General features: G+C 36.8%; 1 protein-coding gene across 1 annotated transcript in view; it reads left to right on the top strand.

The window, feature by feature from the left end:
- The window catches only part of RYR2 (ryanodine receptor 2), a 6224161-nt gene that overhangs the window by 3637941 nt on the left and 2560709 nt on the right, over positions 1 to 25511 (top strand). Inside the window, exon 48 of the mRNA XM_044059048.1 lies at positions 3926 to 4046. Within this exon, the coding sequence (XP_043914983.1) occupies positions 3926 to 4046 (121 nt within the window). The remainder of the gene's footprint in view (positions 1 to 3925; positions 4047 to 25511) is intronic.

The following is a 25511-nucleotide window of genomic DNA, read 5'->3' as shown; positions in this document are numbered from 1 at the left end:
CAAATTCATGCAAAACATACACTGCAAAGGTGGCCAGCTCCATTATAGTGACCTTAGACTACATTACCATGATTGTGGCCTTATTTCTTATGACAAAAAAAAAAATGATGCTGTGAGCCATCACCAATATGGTATGCCTCTTAGAAATAAGGTTGGTTTCCTTACAACTTGCAAAAGCTTAAAATTGATTAGACTAACTAAATTATTTAACTGTGAAAAGAAACTATTTATATTTAAATTGTGTATGGTGGATGTCCAACGTGCAGCAGTCCTTCTTTCTGATTCTCTTGCGAAAGGAAAAGAAATGTGAAGTTAAACAGAGTTGTACACATATCAGGATGTATGACTTAGATGGCAAATGGATGAATGGTTGAGATTTAGTAAATTAAGAAACTAGCCTAGGAAGAATCAAAAAATACAGCTGATAAGAAAAGCTGTCCCTGTTCAACATTATATGGCTTTTCTATGCACTGAGGCCTGCAGCCATAAAATTATCTGGCAGGCAAGGATTATGACAGCATGAAGATTTCTTCCTGTTAGGGGAGGGAGGGATAGATATAATGCCAGCTAAACACAAAAATATATTTTTTAAGAATAATATTTAGGTCCAAGGGAGGAAGGTAGAGATGTCCTGTACAAGACTTTGGGATCCAGGACACCTTTTAGATCTTGATTTTATAAGATATGTTGTCTTAAGACAGTATACAGTGCAGAGGTGATAGGCAAATTTACCACAGTGAAAAATTGGTGAGATTAGAAATAAAATGTTTTCAGTAGTAATCCAAAATAATGTCATGGGGTCAATATAGTAGGCATCAGCCTCTTCTTGAAGTAAGTTAAAGTTTGATAAATGTTTTTATGCCTTTACTACCCAAAGGTAATTATGATCAGATGTTATCAAAGAATGACACTTTTGTAACTATTAATAAGTGATTTATAACAAAAGCAGCTAAATATGACAATACATGAATCTACATTTCTTATCTTAAGCATTCATATCTAGACTAAGTGAAAGGTTCCATCTCTGATTTCCCAGAATCGGGTCCTGTTCCCTATTCCCCAGCATGTAAGACGGTTTTAGCTTACTGTTGGAATATCCATTCATGATCTGAATAGTGTACAGCAGCTTGCATCTACAACTGCTCACATTTTAGAAACTTGAAAGGACTGGAGTAACAGAGTGTAATATAAAGTAAATGAGAAACATGAGAGAAAGGAATGGATTTAGGCTATGCTAACTCTTATGCAACACTTACAAGTGGGCCTCACAATTCAGACATTTGTTAATTTGGCATTGGAAGATATGGGTGTTGGGGGGTGGAAACAGTGTTGACAAATTGTGGTTAGTACAGTGAAGTTTTTTTTCCTAAGGATAAGCAAGGAGGGCTTTTTGTGAGACTGTGACATTAAATTTAGGTACATCTTTTAGGTACTCTACTGGGAAAAAAATGGAAAGCCTGTAGGTTTAAGAGTTTAAAGGTTACTATCTAGTGGTATTTCCCAGGGATCAGTCCTGGTACCACTCGTATTTGATAAATACTTCTCTGATGACAAATAACTCCAAAGACCTGTGGCTGATGATGTGTAATGGATGATTGCAAACTCAAAGCTGTCATAAATTCCACGACTGACTTCCAGATTCCCCAGAAGGACCTGACAGATGAAATGCAGCATTGTGTCCCTTGGTTAAAACCTGTGCAGCCATACTCCTATCTCATAGATCACGCCCCATTAAAAACTGTTTCTGACATTAGGGACCTGGGAACTTTCATAGGCAACAAACTTTCCTTTGATCACCATGTGTTAATTGTTATTTATAAATCTGTTTTTTTTTTATACCCAGACTAATCACCAGGGTTATATTTTCTAGATCCAAGGATGTCATCATCACTGTCTACTCCTCCCTTATCAAGCCAATAATAAAGTATAATGCCCTCCTTTGTATGCACTTGTCTAGGAATATGGTACATCTCAACAGACTGCTGTATTTTCTTCTATGTCATTTAAGGGCATGTCTTCCTTAAGCTACCAGGAAAGCCTTGAAGTGCTCTCTCTCTCTCTCTCTCTCTCTCTCTCTCTCTCTCTCACACACACTTTTTTCTGTTTATCATTGACTTATGACACAGTGTCCTCTGTCTAGCATGCAATGCCTCAAAGGATTCAGTCCCATGTGAACAACTACACATCCACAAAACTAATAACATCCTAAACACATGCCTAAGAGATCTAAACTTCCACTACATCTGTTGGTGAGTTAGACATTTATCACAGGAAATCCCTGTTTGATGGAACAAACTCCATTTGGATGTAAAGCAGAGTTGCTCCCTGACCCTTTTTAAGCATAATCTAGACAACTGGGAGAGCGATTGTAAGTGCATCCATGATCTTGCCCTTTAAACACTATGAATAATGTTCTTCATTATTATGCTGTGTGGCATTGATTCATGTCTTGGTAAATTCTAATTGGGGTCTTGTGGCTAGGCTAGAAATGGTCCACCAGATCAACAGCCTTGTATTAACCTTCGAATCTATGAACCTATGAAAATGCAGTAAAGTGAGCCTAAAATTTTTAAATCCTTGTGATGTCACAAGTCAAGGAAGTGGTATCAGTGACACTGCCAAGGTTATAAAATACTCAAAAATATTATTTTCTGTAGAGGACAGGTTCTTACTCACAAATATTATTTTATGTACAGGACCGGTTCTTACTCAAAAATATTCTCATCTATAGAGGAAAGATTCTTTTACACTCTCATACAAGGGGATAAGCCCCTGCACACTATACTTCTCAATGCAAATGTTAGTTGATAACGTCTTATTTTCACCAAATCAAATGCTTCTGTATATTTTCTTTTCCAGTTTTCAATCTCACATCTTACCTATTTTTACTTGTAACCAGTCCCATTACGATTTCCTCAAATTTTTTATGCTAATTTTATGTATATAAAATATCCTGACCATCTTAGAACTACATGTGTGCTTAATTACTGGCTGTTATGATTTGTTTGTGAAATTATTGCTTGTAATGATTTACTTTCAGTGATTTCTCTTTGGAGCTTTTCTCCCCATGTCTCTGCTACAAAGGGACTAATTATGCCATGACAAATGCTTACATATGTCTCTCTCTCTCTCTATATATATATATATATATATATAATTATATATATATATATATAGAGAGAGAGAGAGAGAGAAAGTGAGAGAGAGAGAGAGAGAGAGATACAATGTGTGTGTGTGTGTGTGTGTGTGTGTGTGTGTGTGTGTGTGTGTGTGTGTGTGTGTGTGTGTGTGTATGTATAGTATATATAGATCGACAAATGTGAGTACTTACACACATGTTAACTGTATAGCCACACAAAATCAAAGAAAAGGTAGAAAATAAGTAAAAAAAGACATTCACATTTTACCTATTCTCTAACTTTAATGTCAAATAAATTAATCAATCACCCATATATGAAATGTATTTCTACATATACGTTTCACCTGACTCAGTGGTGGGATGATTTGGCCACAAGCATTAAATATGATTCGGTGAGCAAGGTGTACAGATATGATGAAAAAGGCTATAATACAAATTTTTTGTAGACGTGTATAAAAAAGTTTCATGTTAAATAAGGTACATGTTCATTTCTCACAGCAAAAGCTTACACTGAAAACATAAAACATTTGATAGTCCAGTCTAGTAATTTTCTGCAAAATACACTTTTTGCATTTTATTATTCTGTAATATGGTGCTTCAAATTAAAGTCATCTTAATGAATAACAAAGGTGCTTGGAATTAGTTAATTGTGAGTGTGTGTGCTGACTGTGAATAATTGCTGTGTTTCTGCAAACTGGGTATTAGAATCTTAACTTTTTACTTAGTACATAGGTATGTGTTATCCTGATGCTAAATATATGGTACTATCCTCTTCTGTATCTTTAGTTAATCAATGCTGGCAAAGGAGAAGCTATCAGGATCCGAGCAATACTTCGCTCATTGATTCCTTTAGAAGACTTGGTGGGAGTTATTAGCATTCCATTCCAGATGCCAAGAGTTGCTAAAGGTAAGACATCACTGGTTAGCTGACTGTGGTGATGTGTGATTTTTGAGTAAAAAAAAATTGGCTGTTAAAGTACAAGCAGTTGCACAATACTTGTGAAGCTTAGTCAAGTGACTCCATATAAATTATAGTAAACAATGAATGCTGTAATATAAAACAATAACATAATGTAAAACTGCACCTAAAAGTTTCATATTCTGAAACAATGAGATGCATTAAAGTTTAGCAGCTCTTAATTTTAGAATACTGCTTATAGAAATACAGTCATTAGACCCTAAGGAGAGGGCAGCATCTAGGCTGACAGCCCAGTTTTTCATAGTCAGTCCTTAATTCACATGCCCCCCCTGGGGCTTCTTATGCAAAGCATAGTATGTGCATTTGCTGCTGAGAGATAAGTGTTTATATTATTACTGCAAAAAAGTGATGACCTGCATGTTACATATGCATTTGTATATTCTTTATGCTGTATCTCTGTTTAGTGAGTTCCTTAAAACACATGTTGAGGCAAGATTTTAAATTCTTTTTTTTTTTCAAAAACATTTTTATTTTGTTTGCTTTATAAAGATAGGCAAATAAACATATAACAAATACAATAAAACAACAACAAAACTATTTACAATATTTACATTCATCCATGATAAACAATCACTTTATCCATGAAGAGTTATCAATATTTGTTCTAAAGGTTTTCGCCATGCTATTTTTATGAGTAATGTTATAAGTTCTATAACAAATGGTTTGCAGTTCTTTTTTACAAACAACTTTTGCTAAATTAATAAAATCTTTAAACATCAAATCTTGTTTACTTTTCCAGTTCAAAGTAATAACTATTCTGGCAATTGCAAGACTTGACCAGAGTAACTGAATCTGAGATTTAGGTATTACATTAGGTATAGGAACATTGAATAGGATTAGTGAGTTAGAAATATGACAGTTATCAGACCATAAAGCATTTACAAAATATCTGAAGTCTTTCCAGTATTGAACAACCTTTCTACATTCAATGAATATGTGAACCCAGTTAGCCTCTATTAATTCATCACATTTCCAACATTTACTTTCACTGTTTTTGAGTATAAGATTTATTTTATGTGGAGTATAGAAACTCCTATTCATAAATTTCCATGTATACAATCTCCAGTATAATGAAGAAGTGGTACCATACGTAGAATTGAATAACATTTTTTTGGATTCATCAGATATTTGTTCTTCATTAATCTTTACATAGTAATTTCAAAAATCTGAGTCAAACTTTAGAGTGTCTTCTCATAGTGTCTTATCGATAGGTGAGATACTTAACTTTTGATTATCTGTCTTTTCAAGACACCTAATAAAAAGGTGAATCAAACTAGGTATAGATTCAGTCTCTAGGTTGATTGATACTCTCATTTTGTTTTCTATAAACTGCTGTAATGAGTGTATAAACAACCGTCTTGACTATTATCAAAACTACATAAAAGAGAGTTTAGTGGTTTAATACTCTTATTTTCAATAAACTGATGCCAGAATATCAAGTTATTTTCCTTTAATTTTTTGCATTGATATTGAAAGAATCTAGGCAATCAGGGGAGTATGCTATAGGGAATATAAGAAATATAATTTGTTTAATGCTGTAATTACAATCAGTTATATTTTTAAAGTTATTAAATATTTGATTAATGCTATAATAAAAATGATCAAACTTCTTATTAAATAAACAAAATTCACATAAAAGCCAATGAACTCTACTTATTCCATATAGGTTCATAGGTTCATAAGTAGGTACTAGGCTATCTGCCCGAAGGCATTTATAACCCTAGCCAGAATGTGTTGGCTTTTGCCGCCCCCTTAGATTAGTTCCCTGTGCCTCTGTCCAGCAGAGTCACTGAAGTGATCCCCGAGGTAAACTTTCTGTTTCCCTTCCACTCGTCAAGGTTTCTCTTGAAGAGGGTTAGCGAGGAGCTCTGCCTAATGTAGATTGGGATCTTGTTCCAAAGCATGGGAAGTCTCTGGGACAGGAATCTGTCCCTCCAGCATCTCCTATTTATTGTTGTGGTGAGGTTTAGATCCCTAGAATGTGTGGCTTGCGGGGATAAGGTTTTCTTTAGGTGGAGCATGTCCATCAATTCTGGGTTAGACATGGCCTTGTATGTCAGGCAGAGATCACCTCTGAGTAGGTGGTATGCAACCGAGTACAGCTGTAATTTCTTCAGTTGAGCTGCATAGGGCATCTGTTTTAGGCCAGTGATCCTCTTGGTGAGGTACTTCTGTGGTCTTTCCAGCTGTTGCAGGTGTCTTGTAAGGTACATCCCAAATGGGACATTGTACTCTATGATGGGTCTGATGAGTGATGAGTAGAGGGGCACAATGACCTCTTTTGATCTGGATGCGAACCCTTTTGTGATTAGGTGGGCCACGAAGAAGGAATTTCTAACCACTTCGGCAATGTGATTATCAAATGTGAGATTGCTGACTACTCGGGTCCCCAGATCCCTTATTACATCTTCCGTATTTAGGGGACTACCACCTATGTGGTAGTTTGTGGGTACTTTGTTTTTTTCCAAAGGGGATGAGTATGCACTTTTTGGCATTTAGCTTGAGGCCATGATTTTGACACCAGGTATCCGTCTCAATGAGACCCTTTTGGAGGATGTCTGTGTCAGCTGGAGAGTCAATTATAGCCCCTAGTTTGCAGTCATCTGTGAACTTGGTCAGCCATAGTCCTCCTGTGCTTGCCTGTACCTCTGAGAAGTATATGTCGAACAGGAGGGGTCCTAGGACTGAACCCTGGGGAACTCCACTTATAACCAATTTAGAGTCAGACCTAGCTCCCGCAACTCTCACCATGTGGGTTCTGTCCATGAGCCAGTTGGCAGCCCATCTTGTGATGTAGGGGTTTATGTTCAGGCTGGTGAGCTTGTCTATAATACCAGAATGGGGAATGGTGTCGAAGGCCTTTGTGAGGTCTAGGTAGGCTGTGTGTACCACCTTTCCCTCATCTATAGCCTTGGTAACTATCTCAAAGAAGTCCACCAGGATTAGGAGGCATGATCTGCCCTTAACAAAGCCGAACTGGGTAGGGTCTAGTGTTTGGAGGTTCCCAATGTCTCTGTTAATGAGTTCCATGATGATGCACTCCATAGCCTTTCAGACCAAGCTAGTCAGGCTTATAGGGCAATAGTTCCCGGAGTCTGTTGTGGCTCCACCTTTGTGGAGCAGAATAACTGCTGCTGTGCACCACGCTATGGGTATGTAGCCTGTGGAGAGGCTGAGTTTGAACAGTGTGTTTAGGTGAGGGGTTAGTTTGTCTTTGATCTCGTGTAGGACACAGCCTGGGACACTGTCCAGTCCCATTGATGCTGTGGTTTTGGCTTTGGAGAGGGCTGTTTTAACCTGAGTGTCTGTGATTTCAGGGACTCTACATTCTTCTGGTATGGTTATGGGCCCTTTTGGGGTGAGAGGGGGGTGAAGTTTGCGCTGAACCTGTCTGCCAGGATGTTGGCATTATCGGTCGGTTCAGTGTATTTTGTGCCATTCTGCAATAACTCCAAGCAGATCTGAGCATTGCCACTTAGATTCTTGACATAGCTAAAGAATGCCTTGTGGTTATCTTTGGAGTCCTTGGCAATTTTTCTTTCAAAGTTTGCCTTGAATGATTTTATGAGGGATCATAGTTTCATGCTGATACTGATCAGGAATGTCTTCCCTTCTTGGGATTTTACTCTTTTCTGTACTAGTTTCCTCCTTCTGTTGTATAGCTTGTTTATGGCAGGAGTCCACCAGATCGGTTTCCTTTTCTTGGAGGAGTGAGTCTTGGTTTTGCTTGGGATGGCATGATCCATGCATTCTTGTAGGTGCCCGTAGAATGCATTAATAAAGAATTTTGCAGCTTGGACAGCGTTATCCTTCAGCATGGGGGATTTGAAACTTTCCACCTCGGTCTTAATTAACGTGAAGTTTGCTTTTGTAAAGTTTTTCACGGTGGTTTTCTTGTCCGGGGGTGGGGGCGGAATGTGGATATCCAAAGTGATTTGTTTATGGTCAGATTTAACCAGTGAGGGGTTGCCCTCTAGTGTGGAACACTGGTCACCCATGTTGGTGATGACCAGGTCTAATACGTTGTCACCTCTGGTGGCAGTGTTGACCAGTTGAACCAGGGCATTTGAGTTTAAAAATTCTAGGAAATGTTGGGCAAGGGAGTTAGTACTTGAGTAGTTCTCCCAGTTAATGTTTGAATAATTAAAATCACCCAATATTAGGGTGTTTGGTAGGACCTTTATGTTTCCCACTGTTTCCAGGAATGTGGAATGGGGGTCCTGGGACATGGTGGGTGATCTGTAGCAAGCTACAATTTGAATTGCAATTTTGCCCATTTTTAGTTGCATGTGGATGATCTCTGAAGCATTGTGCTGTGCCACTAACCTGGAGGTGTGGGTATCCTTGATGAATATGGATATGCCCTCGTCTTTTGTATTTCGGTTTGAGTTCTGTGGCCGAAATGTATGGCATGAGTTTTAGCCTGGTAGTGCTGGGGTGCTCTCTGAAGTCTTAAACCAGGTTTCTGTTACTGCACATATATCGATTTTCTCCATACTGAGGAGTGCCTTGAGTGCATGCATTTTGAGGTTCAAACTTCTGGCATTGAGTAGCACTACCCTCAGTTTTTTTTACTTGTGCTATTTACGGTGGTAGATTTGACTTTTGAGCCTTGCCTAAAAAAGGCACTATGGGGGTGGCAAGAGCCTTGGCCAGTATTCAAAAGCCTAAAGGTGACAGGTGCAAGCCATCTCTAGTGAAGCAGCATGGCTTGTCGAGCATGTCATCCCAGGCGGACAGACACTGGATCCCCTTTGACTGACACCAGAAACTTAGCCAATTGTTGAAATTGAGAATTTTTTTCTTTATACCGTGGTATCATTCTTGGTGAGGGCAGGATGCTACGGGTCATACCAGCCTGGGCTATGTGATTAGAGAGCTCTTCCATGTCTCTTTTGATGTAGTCCAGAGAAGTATGGATCAGGTCATTCACACCAACATGGACAATGACAGAGTCATATTTGTACTTGTTCTGTAGTGTCCTGAGTGCTTGTGTTATGTGGTGAATCCTGGCGCCCAACAGGCAGCTAACAGTAACCTTCTCCTTATTCAGCCTAGTGAGTGGGACGTCAGTGTGCCTGACTATAGAGTCACCTATTACTAGTATGTTGGGTATGTTATTTTGCCTTAAGTTCTGTGATTGCATGGCACAATGGTTTTGTGAAGTATGTGTTTCTTGCTTTGTGTTGGGGGTGGAGGTTGCTTGGATGTTTGCTTTGGAGGTCTCTGTTGGTTTTGTAGATTTTTATTTAAAGCCTCCGAGTATGTTTTTGTGTATTTATGTGTGTTTTCTCCAGTGCTGCTTTAATGGGTTTATGTGAGACTGGTGGTGTGATGCAAGTATTTCCCTTCTCCTCTTGACTATCTGATCCAGTCTTGGGTTGAGAAAGCTTAGCCTCCAGTTTGGCTGTATAATTGCATCTCTCGCATGTATTAGTGTTTGGTGGTAGGAGTAGGTGGTTGTCTGTGTACATGAGGCAGTTGTAACATTGCCTCAAAATGCCCAGATTCACCAGTTGGACTGGAGAGTACACCTGAAACTGCCCTTTGGACATGCCTGGATCGGTACAGTGAACTGTTTTACTGGATGGCTGGTAAAGTCGAATAGAGAGCTTTATCCTTCTGTACAGTACAGGAGGGTCTAGTGCTAGGGTTTATAAGTGCTTGCTATACGTTTTGAGTAAGTGCCAGGCTGAGAAATGAGTGGCTTGAGTGTTTAAGTTTAAAGTTTGTCTACTTCCAAGGGAAAAATTGAAGAGGAGACTTTGTGGAGCCGGGAATAGCTTTACCCTAGCTAACCGGCGCTGTCCGGAGCACAAAACCAGGAAAATATGGTATTTATAGCAGGGAAATGAAAGGGATAGAAATTAGCCCAAAATGGCCAATAAACTACTAATTTCTGGGCTGAAACCACTCCTCCGGGGACAGACAGGCTGCTGTAAGCTCCCCTCTCTCACAGGTGAACAGAGAACTTCCTTCTATCCAAGTAAGTTATGGGCAAACACAGCCCTGAATTCAGCACTAACCTGAAAACTGGACTATACTAGCTTAGAAAGGCAGGAAACAAGTATATATATATATATATATATATATATATATATATATATATATATATATATATATATATATATATATATATATATATATTAGAAAATAAAGCAGATGCACTCAAAAAACGCTTTAAATGTACAGAAAAGGATACTTATTGTTATATATCACAGATCACAGTTGTAGTCAATGCAACTAGTAATAAAGTAGGAAGAAACACAAATACAGTAAAAACAGATGAATAAAGTACAATGTTATTTATATATATATATATATATATATATATATATATATATATATATATATATATATTAAAAACAATAGAAAATGAACAAACTGATTTAAACAAATTACCCAATTAACCAGAAAAAAGCTCAAAACTGAGCCCTGTTCCAGCAGTCTTCAATCAGGCAAGTTCTAACTGCACTCCCCTGCTTACTAGGGTGCAGGGGAACCTTCTCCAAAAAAGATGGCCTGGATCAGTGCTCAAGTTATATAAACAAACCTAGATTCAGCAGGCCTGAATCTGGTCTATGCTACAGCAACAAGCCACACAAATTTCAGAAAGAAACAGTTCAAATAAGCAGGCACAATAAGCCTGTGACCAGATATTCCCAGCTCAGAAGGGCAGAATCCAGCCTCTCCTCCCACAAGAGTGCAGACCACAAACTTTCTTCATGTAGAATAACTGGCCTGAAGCCCAAGTGCTAAAGCCAGAACTAATACACTTTTAGAATAGCAGACACTGGACCTTCAATCAGCAATTCCCAGCTTAGAAGGATGTAAGCTACCTGTCCTGGCACAACAGTGCAGACCACAAACCTTCTTAATGTAAAACAGCCTGTATGAAGCCCAAGTGCTTAAACCAAAAGACTTAGAATAACAGTTACAATTTAATCAGGCTACTACCAAGCAGTAATTTTTCCTTAAATTGATTTTCTATAGTTCTTACATCACTTATATGAATCTCATGTATTGTTTTCCAGCCAGATATATATGTAGGTGTGATCCAATATAATATTACATTAATTATAACTGATTTGAAATGAAGATCTAAGTTAGGGAAGGCTATCCCATTACTGTCCCAAGCTCTAATGTGCCACTCATATGAAATCCTAGGTTTTAAGGAGAACCATAAAAATTTACGTAGCATGGAAGTTTTTGGGAGGGGGTAGTATCAATAATTGTATATAAAGCAAAATTTTAGGTAAAATTATCATTTTAATTAAAGAGAGCCTATCCTCCATTGTAAAGAACATTTTATTCCATCTTTTGAGTAGTTCACTTCTTCACCTTCTTTCGGTTTTCCCTGTTAGGGGTTGCCACAGCGGATCACCTTGTCCGCTCATGATTGGCAGTGGAGTTTTACGGTGTCGAGTTGCCAGCCCGGCACGCAACCTTACACAGAAGGCACACACATGCACACTTTCACACCTAGGGCCAATTTAGAGTGTCCAATCCACCTGCAGCATGTCTTTGGGATGTGGGAGGAAACCGGAGCACCCGGAGGAAACCCACGCGACCACAGGGAGGACATGCAGACTCCGCACAGAAGGCACCCCAGCCGAGGATCGAACCGGAGAACCTCTTGCTGTGAGGTGGCAATGCTAACCACTGCACCACCGTGGCCGCCCTATCTTTTGAGTAGTTCACTAATGGTGGTTATTAAATTATTGTAGTTTAGTTTAACATACTCTTTCCATGTACTCTTTACACTGACACCCAAACATTCTAATACATCATTCTCCCAATTAAGCAGACTACTCTCTCTCAGGTTTTTGTTGATCTTTTTGTTAATTGGTAATGTTTTAGATTTATTATGATTAAATTTAAGCCCTGAAATTCTTTCAAACTTGCTTACGGTTTATATAACATCATGCAAAGAACCATCAGTGTCACCCAACCTTAACAACATATCATCAGCAAATAATTGTATCTTAGGACAAAAGTCCTTATTAATTTGAAAGCCTTTTATATTTTGCTTGTTTCTGATATATGTAGCAAAAGGTTCCATTGAAAGAGCAAATGATAATGGTGACAAAGGACAACCTTGTCTAATTCCCTTGAGGATTTTTAGTTGTGAGGATAGACATGATCCGATTTTCACATAAGCTTGTGCCCCACTATAAATTTTCATTAATAAGTTGACAAAATCTGAGGAGAATTCAAAACCAATCAGAATTCTTTGTAGATAAGACCAACTAATAGAATCAAAAGCCTTTTCTATGTCCAGGCTGATAATAGTTGTTTTTTGTATTTCCATGCTATGTCTGTTAATGATAGTAATTTAATAATGTTATATTGCACTTTTCTATGAAGAATGAACCCTGTCTGATCATTATGTATTAGATTAGGTAATATGTTCTTTATCCTGTTAGCTAATATTGTCATGAAAATGTTATAATCAGTGTTTAGTAACGAAATTGACCTATATAAATCACAAGATTTGGGGCCCTTACCTTGTTTTAAAATGGGGGAGATAATTGAATATTTCCACAATGGGGGTGTTATACATTTTTTCTTAACCATGGTAAAGGCACTCATCATTTTCTTTATTATATATTCAGGAAAAATCTTATATAGTTCAGGAATTATTCCATCCAGTCCTGGAGCTTTATTATCTTTTACATTTTTTATTTGCTCTTTCACTTTTGTTAGTGTTATTTGTTTATTTAATATGTTATTTTGTTGCAATGACACCTTAGTAGTTATATTTTCTTGAATAAAAGTATTTATTACATTATCTGTCTCCAAAAGTGGTGTGTTATTATTTATATCTTTATAGTAGTTTTTGAACACTTCTAATATGCCCATTAAGTTAGATGTACTCTTAACTGAACCATCACTTTTGTATTTAATCTCATTAATTAATAAGACTTTGATTGTTTATTTGTTTGGATCTTACCACTATTTTATGTAGATATTTGGGATTTACAGAATAAGATTGTAATTAAAAATGTTCCAGGTTTATGGCTACCTTATGATTCAGAAGTATTTTTGATTTAAATTAGTAATTTCGTTATGTGCTCCTTTGTTATGTGGTTTTGCGTACATTTTTATCCTGTCTGTTGTTTTGTAAAAGTTCTTTGTCCCACTCTCTCCTTTTTTTTAAGGTACCAAGGTTTTATTCTACCATATATATAAACTTTAAAGGTGTCCCATAGTATAGTATCAGCCACTTCACCATTATCATTTGTTTCCATAAACATGTCTATTTCTTTTATTATGCATTCCCTAAAGTCATTTAACTTTGTTATGGAAGCAGGAATTATCTGTAGAAATCTTAAATGTGTAGTTAATGTAAAGTTTATAGCATTATGGTCCAAAAGTAAACAAGTTATTATAGATATGTCACTTATTTTAGAGTATATATTATTTGATACAAAGACCTTATCGATGTTTGTTTTTGTACCAAACCGATATGAATTGTGAGTATAGAATAAGGAATAATGTTCTTTTAGACCATGTATATCTTTAAGGTTCATCTGGTTTATAAAGTCATTTAACTTCTTGGCTTGAGATGTTAGTTTTATTTTCCCATTTTTAGAAGTATCATTGCCTGATAATAGGCAGTTAAAATCACCTGTTGCTATAATTTCCCCTTTTGCATTTAAAGTAATCAGGTCCAGATATTGGTCAACATATTAAGTACTTAGTCCTGGTATCCAGTATGTATTAATCAAAGTATAATGCTTCCTATTGATTTCCAAAATACCCATGCTTAGCATCCCATCTTTATCTGAAATTGTATCTATAATTCTTGGCATAGTATAAGTATTTTTCCATAGAATAAGAGTGCCCCTTCTCTTAGTCTTAAAACACGAATCAGCTAGAATGGTATAGCCATTGAATGAGTATTTTTGTAGGTCTTTTTTTAATAGATGGGTTTCCTGTAAAAAGATGATCTGGGCTTTACCCATGTTGATATATTTAAGCAAACCAGCTCTTTTGACATTATTGTTAAAAACATTAATATTTAATGATAAACTTTTATAAGCCATTGACTATAGTGTGCATGTTATTACTAACTGAAAGACCTTTCTTCCGTGTTGACTTGAAATCAACTGAAAACTTACTTATCATGGATGCATAACATGTATTAAGCACTACTTTCAAAAACCCAAAACTATTTGCAAACACATACATGAAACATAACATTTCTGGTTTAGTTAAAAACTTAACTAAACCATCCATCCACCACCTCTGCAATACCAAATGGCACAAATTATCCATCTCTGCTTAGAATATAGTATAAAAACAAAAAAGAAAAATATTATGAAAGCAACTAAAAATATCTGAATCCATGAAATATTCAGTAGAATGATAGTGTCCAATATATCTGAAGCTATATGAATATGTCACATATGATAATAGCACCTCTAATACGTAGCTATGCCAGAAATATGGGTTCAGGCACCTAGGCAGCAAGATATTTTCCTGTGGTACATTTGACTAGGGACACATGGCTGATGTGACATTCAGTTGCAGAGAAATATGTCTGTTTGCAAATTCCCTGTGTGCAAAGAGAAGCACACACTACCATGCTCACAGCTTTATTAACCAAATGCATGCTGGCAGAAGAAGTAAGGAGTGTCGTGGTCAGTGTACAGTACATCCTTATGTAACTACAACATGTAGAAGTGTGCTACAGCATTGAGGAAATCTTGCAGGCTACTATAGTGACATTTATGCTCCAGTATGCGTTTTAGGTAATGTTCCCTAGACACTGTGAAGGGGGTAGTGGTCCACACACTCCAATTATAAAGGCACTGCCCATTGTGCACTGCATTCTACTGCCACTGACATGCCCTCTGGCGAGCCTGCTGCTGATGCCTGCCATATTTCCTGCTGTCTCTTATTCCCTTGGGGACCATGGACATTGTTTTCCCTCTGTGCATTTGGTTATTAAATCTGTGAGAATGTCAGTATGTGCTTCTTTTTGCTGACAAGGAATTTGCAAACAGCCATATTTCTCTGCTGCTAAATGTCACTTTAGCCATGTGTCCCCAGTCAAATGTACCACAGGGAAATGTCTTGCTGCCTAGGCACCTGAACTCGTTTAGTTATATAACATAAGTCTGATGTTAGTATACATAATTAATTTTCTAATGCAGCTCCTAGTTCACTTGATGTCATTTAGTTTCTAATAGTGTCGTTGAATTTGCAGAATGTATGCATCACACGCATTTTCAAAGGAGTTAAACACTTTTATCAGAACTAATTATTTACCATTTAAAGTATCTAGTGAAGGATAACAGAATTTCAAGAGAAAAGAATTCTAAGTACAACCATTTAACAAGTTCAAAAGGTCAAATGATGTCATCACTGTTGTTTCCTCTAGCTGCAGCTTCATTAACTTGTTTAAAAGTATCAAAATAGGCTCATGCACAACAGAAGTTTCATCTAGTGAAGAAAAAAGTATTTTTGGCGAGAAATTCAGATCTTAAAGCTTTAAGAGTTTATAGAAAGCAAAAAAAAAAAAAAAAGCACTCAAGTTGCCTTAGTTGCCTTGTCAGTGCATGTCATGAATCTCCACAACGAGAACAGTCACAGAAGCAACCAGTTTCCTCACAAAACATCAACATCATGAAAAAATTAACCCTTTCATATAAATACAGCTATTTAGAAGTAACAACAGCTGCCTCAAATCAGAAATCATATTATAACATTTCAATCATCTACTCACCAGTTAACCAGGCCAGAGAGAGGAAAAAAAAGAACCTAGTAGATATATATATATATATATATATATATATATATATATATATATATATATATATATATATAGCTATCCTTAAAACACCATTAATGTACTATATTAATGTTTAAATGTATCAAAACCAAAAAACCAGGAAGCAGAACAGCCAGCGAGTAGTTGATAAAAAACAAAGTCTTTATTTCAGTTGAACAAGCCTTAAACACTAAATAAATAAAGACTTTGTTTTTTATCAACTACTCGCTGGCTGTTCTGCTTCCTGGTTTTTTGGTTTTGGTGTTACTTGGTCTGCTGCAAAACTTGGTTGCTGGATTAAATGTATCAAAGCAAAGAGTCTAAAACATCTAGTTAGAAACCCTAATCAGAAACACCTTGTTACCCCACCACTGACCCACTAGAAAAAAATGCACTTTGGTATTAATTCAAATTATACTGTTACTGATAACTAGAAGACATACATCATTTAAAGTTATTTAAAAGGGAAACGTATGTAAAGTATTTATAATGGGGAAAAGAGAGAAAAGGAACATTGGTAAGAAAAATGAATAGGAAGAAAGAAGAGAGAGAGCGAAAGAGAGAGAATGTTATTTAAATACTTACTAATATATGTAATTAGAAGAAGGAGATATAGAAAGGAAAAGAGAAAGTTAATAATAAAAAATGATTCACATTTACCTTACAGCATAGAGACTTTCCAGAATCAAATCTATTATGATTCATAAAACAAAGCATTTAAAATTAGAAGGAATTTATTAATTTGTCCTTTAGTTTCTTAGTGTTGTTTGCTCCTTCCTTCACAGACCATCCATTTTCTGTTGCCTGTCTCTTCAAACACTGGGATGACCATTCCATTTCTTCTATGTCCGACAGTATTTTCTTCTTGTGGATAAATTCTACTGCTTCTTGTAGGGATTCAAAGATCTTCACCCCTTCTGGCAAGGTGATTTTTATTCTTGCAGGAAAATAATTTGAGCTTTAATACTGGCTTTTTTCAAGGACTTAATTAGAGGAACACACTCCTTTCTTCTGGATATGACTGTAGAGGTGTAGTCATTGTCAAAACGAATAACTTTTTCACCCATCTTGATAGGGGAATTAGTCCAAGCTGATTTCAGCACTAAGTCCTTGTCTTGTGAGGAAAGAAATCTAACTATTATAGACCTGGGGTCAGATGAACTTAGAAATGAAGCTGGATTTGCCAGGGACAGATGAGCCCTCTCAATTCCAAAAGAGAGGGATTCAGCCATGTTTAGTGCTGATGAAAACCACTTATTGAGGAAATGAATCATGTTAGCACCTCTTCTTTCTCAGGAATTCCATATATTCTTATGTTATTCCTCCTTGATCTACTTTCAAGGTCTTCCAGTTTCTCAATCAGCCTGGTGTTTTGTTTCAGAAGAAATTCATTGTGATGTTCATTTTCTGTCACTCTAGAATCCAGGTCAGTTACTGTTTCCTCTAAGGCAAGAATCTGTTCAGATTGTTTTTTTACTATTCCATTTAGAAGTTCCAGTTGTTTACTGCATTCTTGTTTGATAACATCCATTTTGTTTTTGAATTTGTCCATTTTAGTGACAGTTCTTGGATGTTTGTTATTATACGATGTAGTTCTTTCTTCACTGCACTCTCCTGGTGTGGGTTCTTCATGTTGCTCATGTTTTTAGTGACAGTTCTTGGATGTTTGTTATTATAAGATGTAGTTCTTTCTTCACTGCACTCTCCTGGTGTGGGTTCTTCACGTTGCTCATGTTTTTAGTGACAGTTCTTGGATGTTTGTTATTATAAGATGTAGTTCTTTCTTCACTGCACTCTCCTGGTGTGGGTTCTTCACGTTGCTCATGTTTTTAGTGACAGTTCTTGGATGTTTGTTATTATAAGATGTAGTTCTTTCTTCACTGCACTCTCCTGGTGTGGGTTCTTCACGTTGCTCATGTTTTAGTGACAGTTCTTGGATGTTTGTTATTATAAGATGTAGTTCTTTCTTCACTGCACTCTCCTGGTGTGGGTTCTTCACGTTGCTCATGTTTTTAGTGACAGTTCTTGGATGTTTGTTATTATAAGATGTAGTTCTTTCTTCACTGCACTCTCCTGGTGTGGGTTCTTCACGTTGCTCATGTTTTTAGTGACAGTTCTTGGATGTTTGTTATTATAAGATGTAGTTCTTTCTTCACTGCACTCTCCTGGTGTGGGTTCTTCACGTTGCTCATGTTTTTAGTGACAGTTCTTGGATGTTTGTTATTATAAGATGTAGTTCTTTCTTCACTGCACTCTCCTGGTGTGGGTTCTTCACGTTGCTCATGTTTTTAGTGACAGTTCTTGGATGTTTGTTATTATAAGATGTAGTTCTTTCTTCACTGCACTCTCCTGGTGTGGGTTCTTCACGTTGCTCATGTTTTTAGTGACAGTTCTTGGATGTTTGTTATTATAAGATGTAGTTCTTTCTTCACTGCACTCTCCTGGTGTGGGTTCTTCACGTTGCTCATGTTTTTAGTGACAGTTCTTGGATGTTTGTTATTATAAGATGTAGTTCTTTCTTCACTGCACTCTCCTGGTGTGGGTTCTTCACGTTGCTCATGTTTTTAGTGACAGTTCTTGGATGTTTGTTATTATAAGATGTAGTTCTTTCTTCACTGCACTCTCCTGGTGTGGGTTCTTCACGTTGCTCATGTTTTTAGTGACAGTTCTTGGATGTTTGTTATTATAAGATGTAGTTCTTTCTTCACTGCACTCTCCTGGTGTGGGTTCTTCACGTTGCTCATGTTTTTAGTGACAGTTGTTGGATGTTTGTTATTATAAGATGTAGTTCTTTCTTCACTGCACTCTCCTGGTGTGGGGTCTTCACGTTGCTCATGTTTTTAGTGACAGTTCTTGGATGTTTGTTATTATAAGATGTAGTTCTTTCTTCACTGCACTCTCCTGGTGTGGGTTCTTCACGTTGCTCATGTTTTTAGTGACAGTTCTTGGATGTTTGTTATTATACGATGTAGTTCTTTCTTCACTGCACTCTCCTGGTGTGGGTTCTTCACGTTGCTCATGTTTTTAGTGACAGTTCTTGGATGTTTGTTATTATAAGATGTAGTTCTTTCTTCACTGCACTCTCCTGGTGTGGGGTCTTCGAGTTGCTCATCTTGAGATCTCCAATAGAAAACTTCTTGACAGGAATAATTAAAAAATTCTCTTGACTATGTATTAATTTTTAGAAAATTATAGAACCTATGTTAATCTAACTTTTAGTATACTTTTAGTTAGATTTTTCTAAAAAATTAAGTATATTTCCTGTCAGGATATTGAAATCTAAGCAGAGCTATGGATTTCTGCTGCTATCAGACTGGCATCTTGGCCACTCCCCCAAGATTTTAAATTCTGATGTGAAGCAAGCACAGGCAGTTCTCAGCAGAATGCAAAACCTTTGTTAGAATGATTGGGCAAAGCCATGTATGCGTACTATAGGGGGCTTTCCCCTTGCACCCTCTTTAATCAGGAAGAGTACATTTTAAGATGCAATACCACTCAAAAACTGTAATTTTGAAAGACAGGCTATTATTCTTTTTATTCATTTGATATTTTTGATTTGGAATAATTCCTGTAGTTCAAGCATTTATTCCGCAGTTTATTGGTAGACAAGGACATGGGAGAGAAAACCGAAAGTACAAAATGAATGGGGAAAAAAAACGTACTTATGTATTATCACAACCAGATTCCTGACATAAGAAGTGGCTGATTTCCGAGCCCTTCTCTTGCCAATACTCATTAAAACACACACCACTTCATTGTGATTCTTTGTATGTCATCCAACCATTTAAAAAAAATGGCACTTAGGCAGCTCATTTTCCATCTGAGTTATACTTTGCCATACCTTTAAAGAGCTGTACTTCTGGGGGAAGTGTGTTATTTCCGAGCCGTTGTCGTGCCAATACTCATAAGTGTAATTAAAACACACACACACACACACACACACACACACACACACACACACACACACACACACACACACACACACACACACACACACACACACACACACACACACACACACACACACACACACACACACACACACACTCACACACACACACTCTTCGCACATTGAGTACTTACACTGCCAGAAATAATTAATTGTAACATTTGGCACTATTTGCTGCTGCAATCATTGCTTTTTTGACACAAAATCAAACATTTTAAAACACAGAAGCAAAACAATGACCACACATCAGGGTCCTAAGAGAGGTGTGCTAGCACATTATACACAAAAAATACATTATGATAACAGCTACTATTTCCCAGAGCAGTTGTCCCAAAAAATGACAGTCAAAAAAACAGAAGCAATATATTGTTAAAGTAATGCGCAACATTCTTTCGGTGATTCTTTGTATGTCCTCCAAGCATTTTTAGGAACAACATTAGATGCTTCTTATGTCAGTAATCTGATTGCGATAATACATAAGTGCCAAAAAAAAAACATTCTATGACAGATTGTAAGCAGCGGCATAAGTAATTTGTTACCTACTAAAGCAGCAAGCCAATCTCAGCTTGAAAAAAAGTCATATGATTATGATTACCTGGCTGATGGAATGAATTCTGAGGGATGTATAGGCTGCAGTTTTTTAGAATGAGCCTTCAAGATGGAAGCCTTGTATTGATAGTAGGACTCAAGGCATGGGAAGTCAAAAGTGACAGTTGAGAAAAAAATTACTTCATTTTTTAAGAGACTAAAGAAGGGAAGAGTCTGTTAGAGGAAACAATATGCTAGTAGACTATATGTAGTTTTTCATTGCAGAACAGCATCCTTGGGTGATTTTTATACAAAGGAAAGTATTATGTAGGGTAGCCAAGTCAAACTGTAGCATCTGTTAATGCATGTGGGCTCTGAGAGTGTAGCATGATATTAGAGATAAAACCAAGTTCAGGAGGAAAGCGCTCAGGTAAACCAATAAACAAAAAAGATGATATTAGAAATGTTATTCTATACTACTCAGAGAAATATTCCAAAAGTAGAAGGCTATTTTCTAAAAAAATCCTTACTTGACACCAAAAGTCAGATACACTTCACAGTGCCAGAGGACAATGAAAGTAAGATAATGGATAAAAGTAAAATTAGCACCTGTGGAAATATTAATAGACTAGCCAAGTAATATGAACCAAATGTTTTTGAAAATCATATATGATTACCAGTAATAAAGTGAGTAGGTACTTAAAAATATGGAAATAATGAGGCTAAGATATAACATACAATATGGCTGACTTTACAAATAGTAATGCAAATGCCCAGTAATACAAAAAGCAGTTTACCTAATACCTATTTGCAAGGGCTTTGGATTGAAACTAAAACAGTAAATGGCTGCACGTGGAGGGCTTCATCATGATTTTTTTCAAGGATGGATGAGTTTAGCCACAATCAAAATGGGACCCAGATGGAGGTAGTGAAAGCTATGCAAACAAATACAAGATCTTGATACAGATGCGAAAAATAATCACAAACGTAAGAGTCTACACTAACTAGATAAATCTACCTTTTTTTCCAAGTGGCTACATGTTCAAAGCGTGATTCTCATTTCTGCAGCCACCATTTTCATTTGCTTAGCTTAGGACAAACAGTTCAGTTGTCATAAGTGCCATCTACTGAGAGGAAGTTTGCATATTTGCCACATCAAAAACAGGAGCAAGCAAAGAATGGTTATGTGATGCATCAGTTATGGAAATGGAAAAGAAATATGGTGGCTATTTATTGCTTGACTAAGTAATTAGGTTGCTGGTTATGGTAATAAAATAGTTATTTATCTAAAATACTTTTGGTTGATTGCTAGTGACTTATTAAAAAATAAAGGGAAAGTCATAGTGTCAGCCTTAAGACTGCATGCAATCATCAATAAGACAAAATGGTTACAATTAGGAGGGGAGGGAAGGGGGAGCGGATTCACAGTGAAGGATGGCAACAACAGCATCTACAGATGGCCAGGCTGTATGGGAGGAAAAAATACAATTTTCAAATAGATGTCAATGATTTATCCATCAGAAGAGGAAATTTGAATTGGAAACTTCTGAAACATATTAGTAAACATAAGATGTAGTCCAGAAGATAGACATAAGCTTAGTATTATTAAGGAATCTCAAAGAGCAGAAGCCTGTACTGCAGAACATTTGAAATCCAGATTGTAATTTTAAACTTGATGTTTTTACAAACATGAACACCTCAAAGTCTTAATTTATCATTGTCTGCTAGGTGTCCTTCAGTGCAACCTTCTGTTCTAACACATTGGGCATGTGTGTGTGTTTTAAAATAATATGCCAGAGAAGAAATATACTGAGAAGGTATATTCTGTAAAGCTTTATATAATGTTGGAGTGAGAATATTACAGCTGTGAGGGAACTTCTTCAAAATCTGATGTATGCATTGTTGAAATATTAGTCTGTGCCCAGTATCTGATGAATATGTTTGGAGCCTGACTTTAGCAGAATAAATCTTCAGTAAACCATATTTAAACTTACACCTGTATTTTTTTTAACTTCTGTAGAAAGTTAATTTAATATTACTATGGCAAGTTGTTTCATGAAGGTGTGTTTTTAGCTAGTGACGAGTCACAAAAGCATGGGCTCTTGTTATAATTTTCAATACTGGCTGACTTAATGTGACCATACCCATTGCAGAGCTGCCACAGCATACTTGACATCTCAGATGATACCACAACAGGAGCACCATGTGCATTTGTCAATTCATGTTCAGAGCACCCCAGACAGTGAAATGAAATACATACAGTTACAGCATGTCCTATATGTTCCAGCAGTGCACTGAGCAGAAAGATACTGTTGGGGTGGCGGGTACAAAACAGGTGGGGCTCATAGTTTGCCTAACTGTAACATAGTACCCAAGCAAGGCTTTCGAGCTAGGCTGGGGATTGGGGATTTTATATATTAGATCATACAGTACTGTGCTTGCTTCCTGTCAGTACTGTGTGGGATGTTTACTATGTTAAGTTGCACAGCACATTAGCAGTGTGAACCTTACAGTACAGCAGACTCTACTGCTCGTCTCCTCGGAATAACTATTGACCATAACCTCACCTTCGATGACCATGTTAACAATACTATAAAAACCATCAATAAAAAACTAGGCTCTCTGTACAGAATTAAACCCTTTCTTACCCCATTAGCTAGGAAATCTATTACTCAGACTCAGCTTACATCTACCCTGTTCTATGCATCTGCCATATATACCAATCTAGCTAAACATAATCTTTCCAAGCTGGAAATGAGCTATAATAACATCACTAGATTTGCCACTGGGTCCCCTTATAGAACCCACCACTGTTGCAACCTGCAACAACTCAGTTGGTTAGAACTACAGAACCAACTACAATATAATCAACTTTTGATTGCTCAAAAAATTTTCCACCACCCTACTAATACCCCTATCCTTTCTAATCTGATCTCCCCATATAAAAATCTTACAACACTACGCTCAGCTAACAAGTTACACATTGCCAACAATATATCCAATAACAAAGCAGGAGATTCACTCTTTTCCAATGTGGTTGGTAGAATCTGGAATAAGCTTCCTGACACACTCACTTCTCTCTCCTCTACACAACTATTTAAGAAACACCTCAGATATTACCTAAAAGGACAATGGCTTTGTCCCTGCTCTAAGCCTGATTAAAACATACTTTTACTTTTTCGCCCCTCCTCTCATGCTTTTTAACTAACCCCACCCCTGTGAGTCACTGACTTTTGACTACCAACCCCTTTTTTACCTGCTCTTTCTCCTGCCTTGTCTCCACTTTATTTTTTTTTCTTTTTCTTTTTTCTTTTTCTTTTCTTTTCTTTCCCTTACTTTGTGATTTTGGATTTAAGTTTCTTGTCTCTCAAATGAATGTTGATGCTTAATTATGTTAACTGTTGCATGATTGTATTTGCAACCTCTCTGTAGAATTAAAATATGATTATGCTATATCTACTCTAATGTCTCTGTACAGCGTTCACAATACTAACTTCTGTACTTGTTATGCTGTATAATTGTAGCTAGTCTTTTTTTGCTAAGTTTTTAATACCTTAATGAATTTGTACATGGAGCTTTTCTCCCCGGGCCTCTGCTGAAAATGGATATGTATCCAGCTAGACTAGCCCGGTCAACAAAAATAAATAAATAAATAAATAAACAGTTGCATATCAGACACTCTGGAAAATGTCCATCTCTACACCTTGATGCACAACAGTACGTCATATTCAACATTCAGCAGTACAGTGGGATACACGCCACTTGATTAAAAGTCCACCTCTTAACATTCTGGAGCATTTCTCCCCGGGCCTCTGCTGAAAACAGGATCTGTGGAACCTAGTCGGACTTTCCCGGTCAACAAATGTTAAATAAATAAATAAAAAAATAAAAACATGGGGTGCACAACACTACAGTACTCTTTTTAATTTCTTCAAATCTTTTGGGTTTCTAATACCGTGATGGGAATGGACCCCATTTCTATGTCAAAGTATGATTAAAGTTAATGAAATGAATATTATTCCAGTCTCTGATGTTAGCTAGAAGTGCTCTTTACAGCATCTGCAATATGTCTAGTAATGACTCCTTCTGCAATTCATATGGAGTTACATGAATCCGTAGCATATCTAAGTACATTTGTACATTTTTTTTTAGACCCATTGCTCCTACTACTACTGGAACTGCCTGGGTAGCCTTCTACGACATTGCCCTCATTTCAGCCTGCAAATCCTTGTATTTTATGTTTGTGTTTCTGTCTGTATGTAAGACACTGTAGTCACTGGGTGTAGCAATTTCAATGGATCAATGTTATTATTGCCTTCTTTTCATGGACTACTGTATGGTTTTCTTTAATGAGAGATTCCCGTGTGATATAAACTTCATGATTTTCTATAATGCTTTGTGGATTTTTCCAATGTTTTTCAGTCCTTCTGCCATTAGTATATCACAGCCAGCAACAAGATATGTGACTGTTTCCAATTCTGTTTTACATAACCTACATTTGTTTGTTTCTCCCACATGTTCAATGGATATTGTAAACCAACGTGTACGTGTACATAGTCCACTGCCTTGGGCCACCAATATTAACCTTTCATCTTTTGTTTTAAATTCACCTCTTCTTAACCATGCCTGCATTTGATCCTGATCAACATGAGGTTGTTCCAAGAGTTTTCTATGCTTTCAACTATATTTATGCATTTTCCACATTTCTTGCCTTCTAATCTGATTTTTCACCTTATATTCTTTCTTATGTTTTGTGGCACATTTGGTGCTGTTTTCGGTATTAATTTAAGTCTTCTAAAATATTCCTTACTATGTTTTGTTCACATTTGTTCATGCTTTATTGTTGATTCTTCATCAGTTCCTGAATATTTATACACTTCCTCTTGCTCAAGTTATTTTATATCACATTCTTGTTCCAAACTGTTTTCTTAGTGCTGCAGTTTTCCTGCTTTAAAGGTTGCTTTTGCACATTTATCAGGACCAAATGACATTCTTATATTATCTGAAAAAGTTTTGACCACTTGCAGTTGGTTGAGCTTTCAGTTCCTCATCTGACGAACTATACCGTTTTAAATCATCTACAAAAAGGAGATGAGATGTCTTTACACTTCATTGTTTTCTGGGAGCCAAATTGTAG

This window comes from Protopterus annectens, chromosome 1.part2 (genome assembly GCF_019279795.1).
Source record: "Protopterus annectens isolate FY-2018-M chromosome 1.part2, PAN1.0, whole genome shotgun sequence".
Lineage (NCBI taxonomy): Eukaryota > Metazoa > Chordata > Ceratodontiformes > Protopteridae > Protopterus > Protopterus annectens.
The sequence above is the reverse complement of the archived record's forward strand: the minus strand, read 5'-3'. Positions and strand labels throughout refer to the sequence as shown.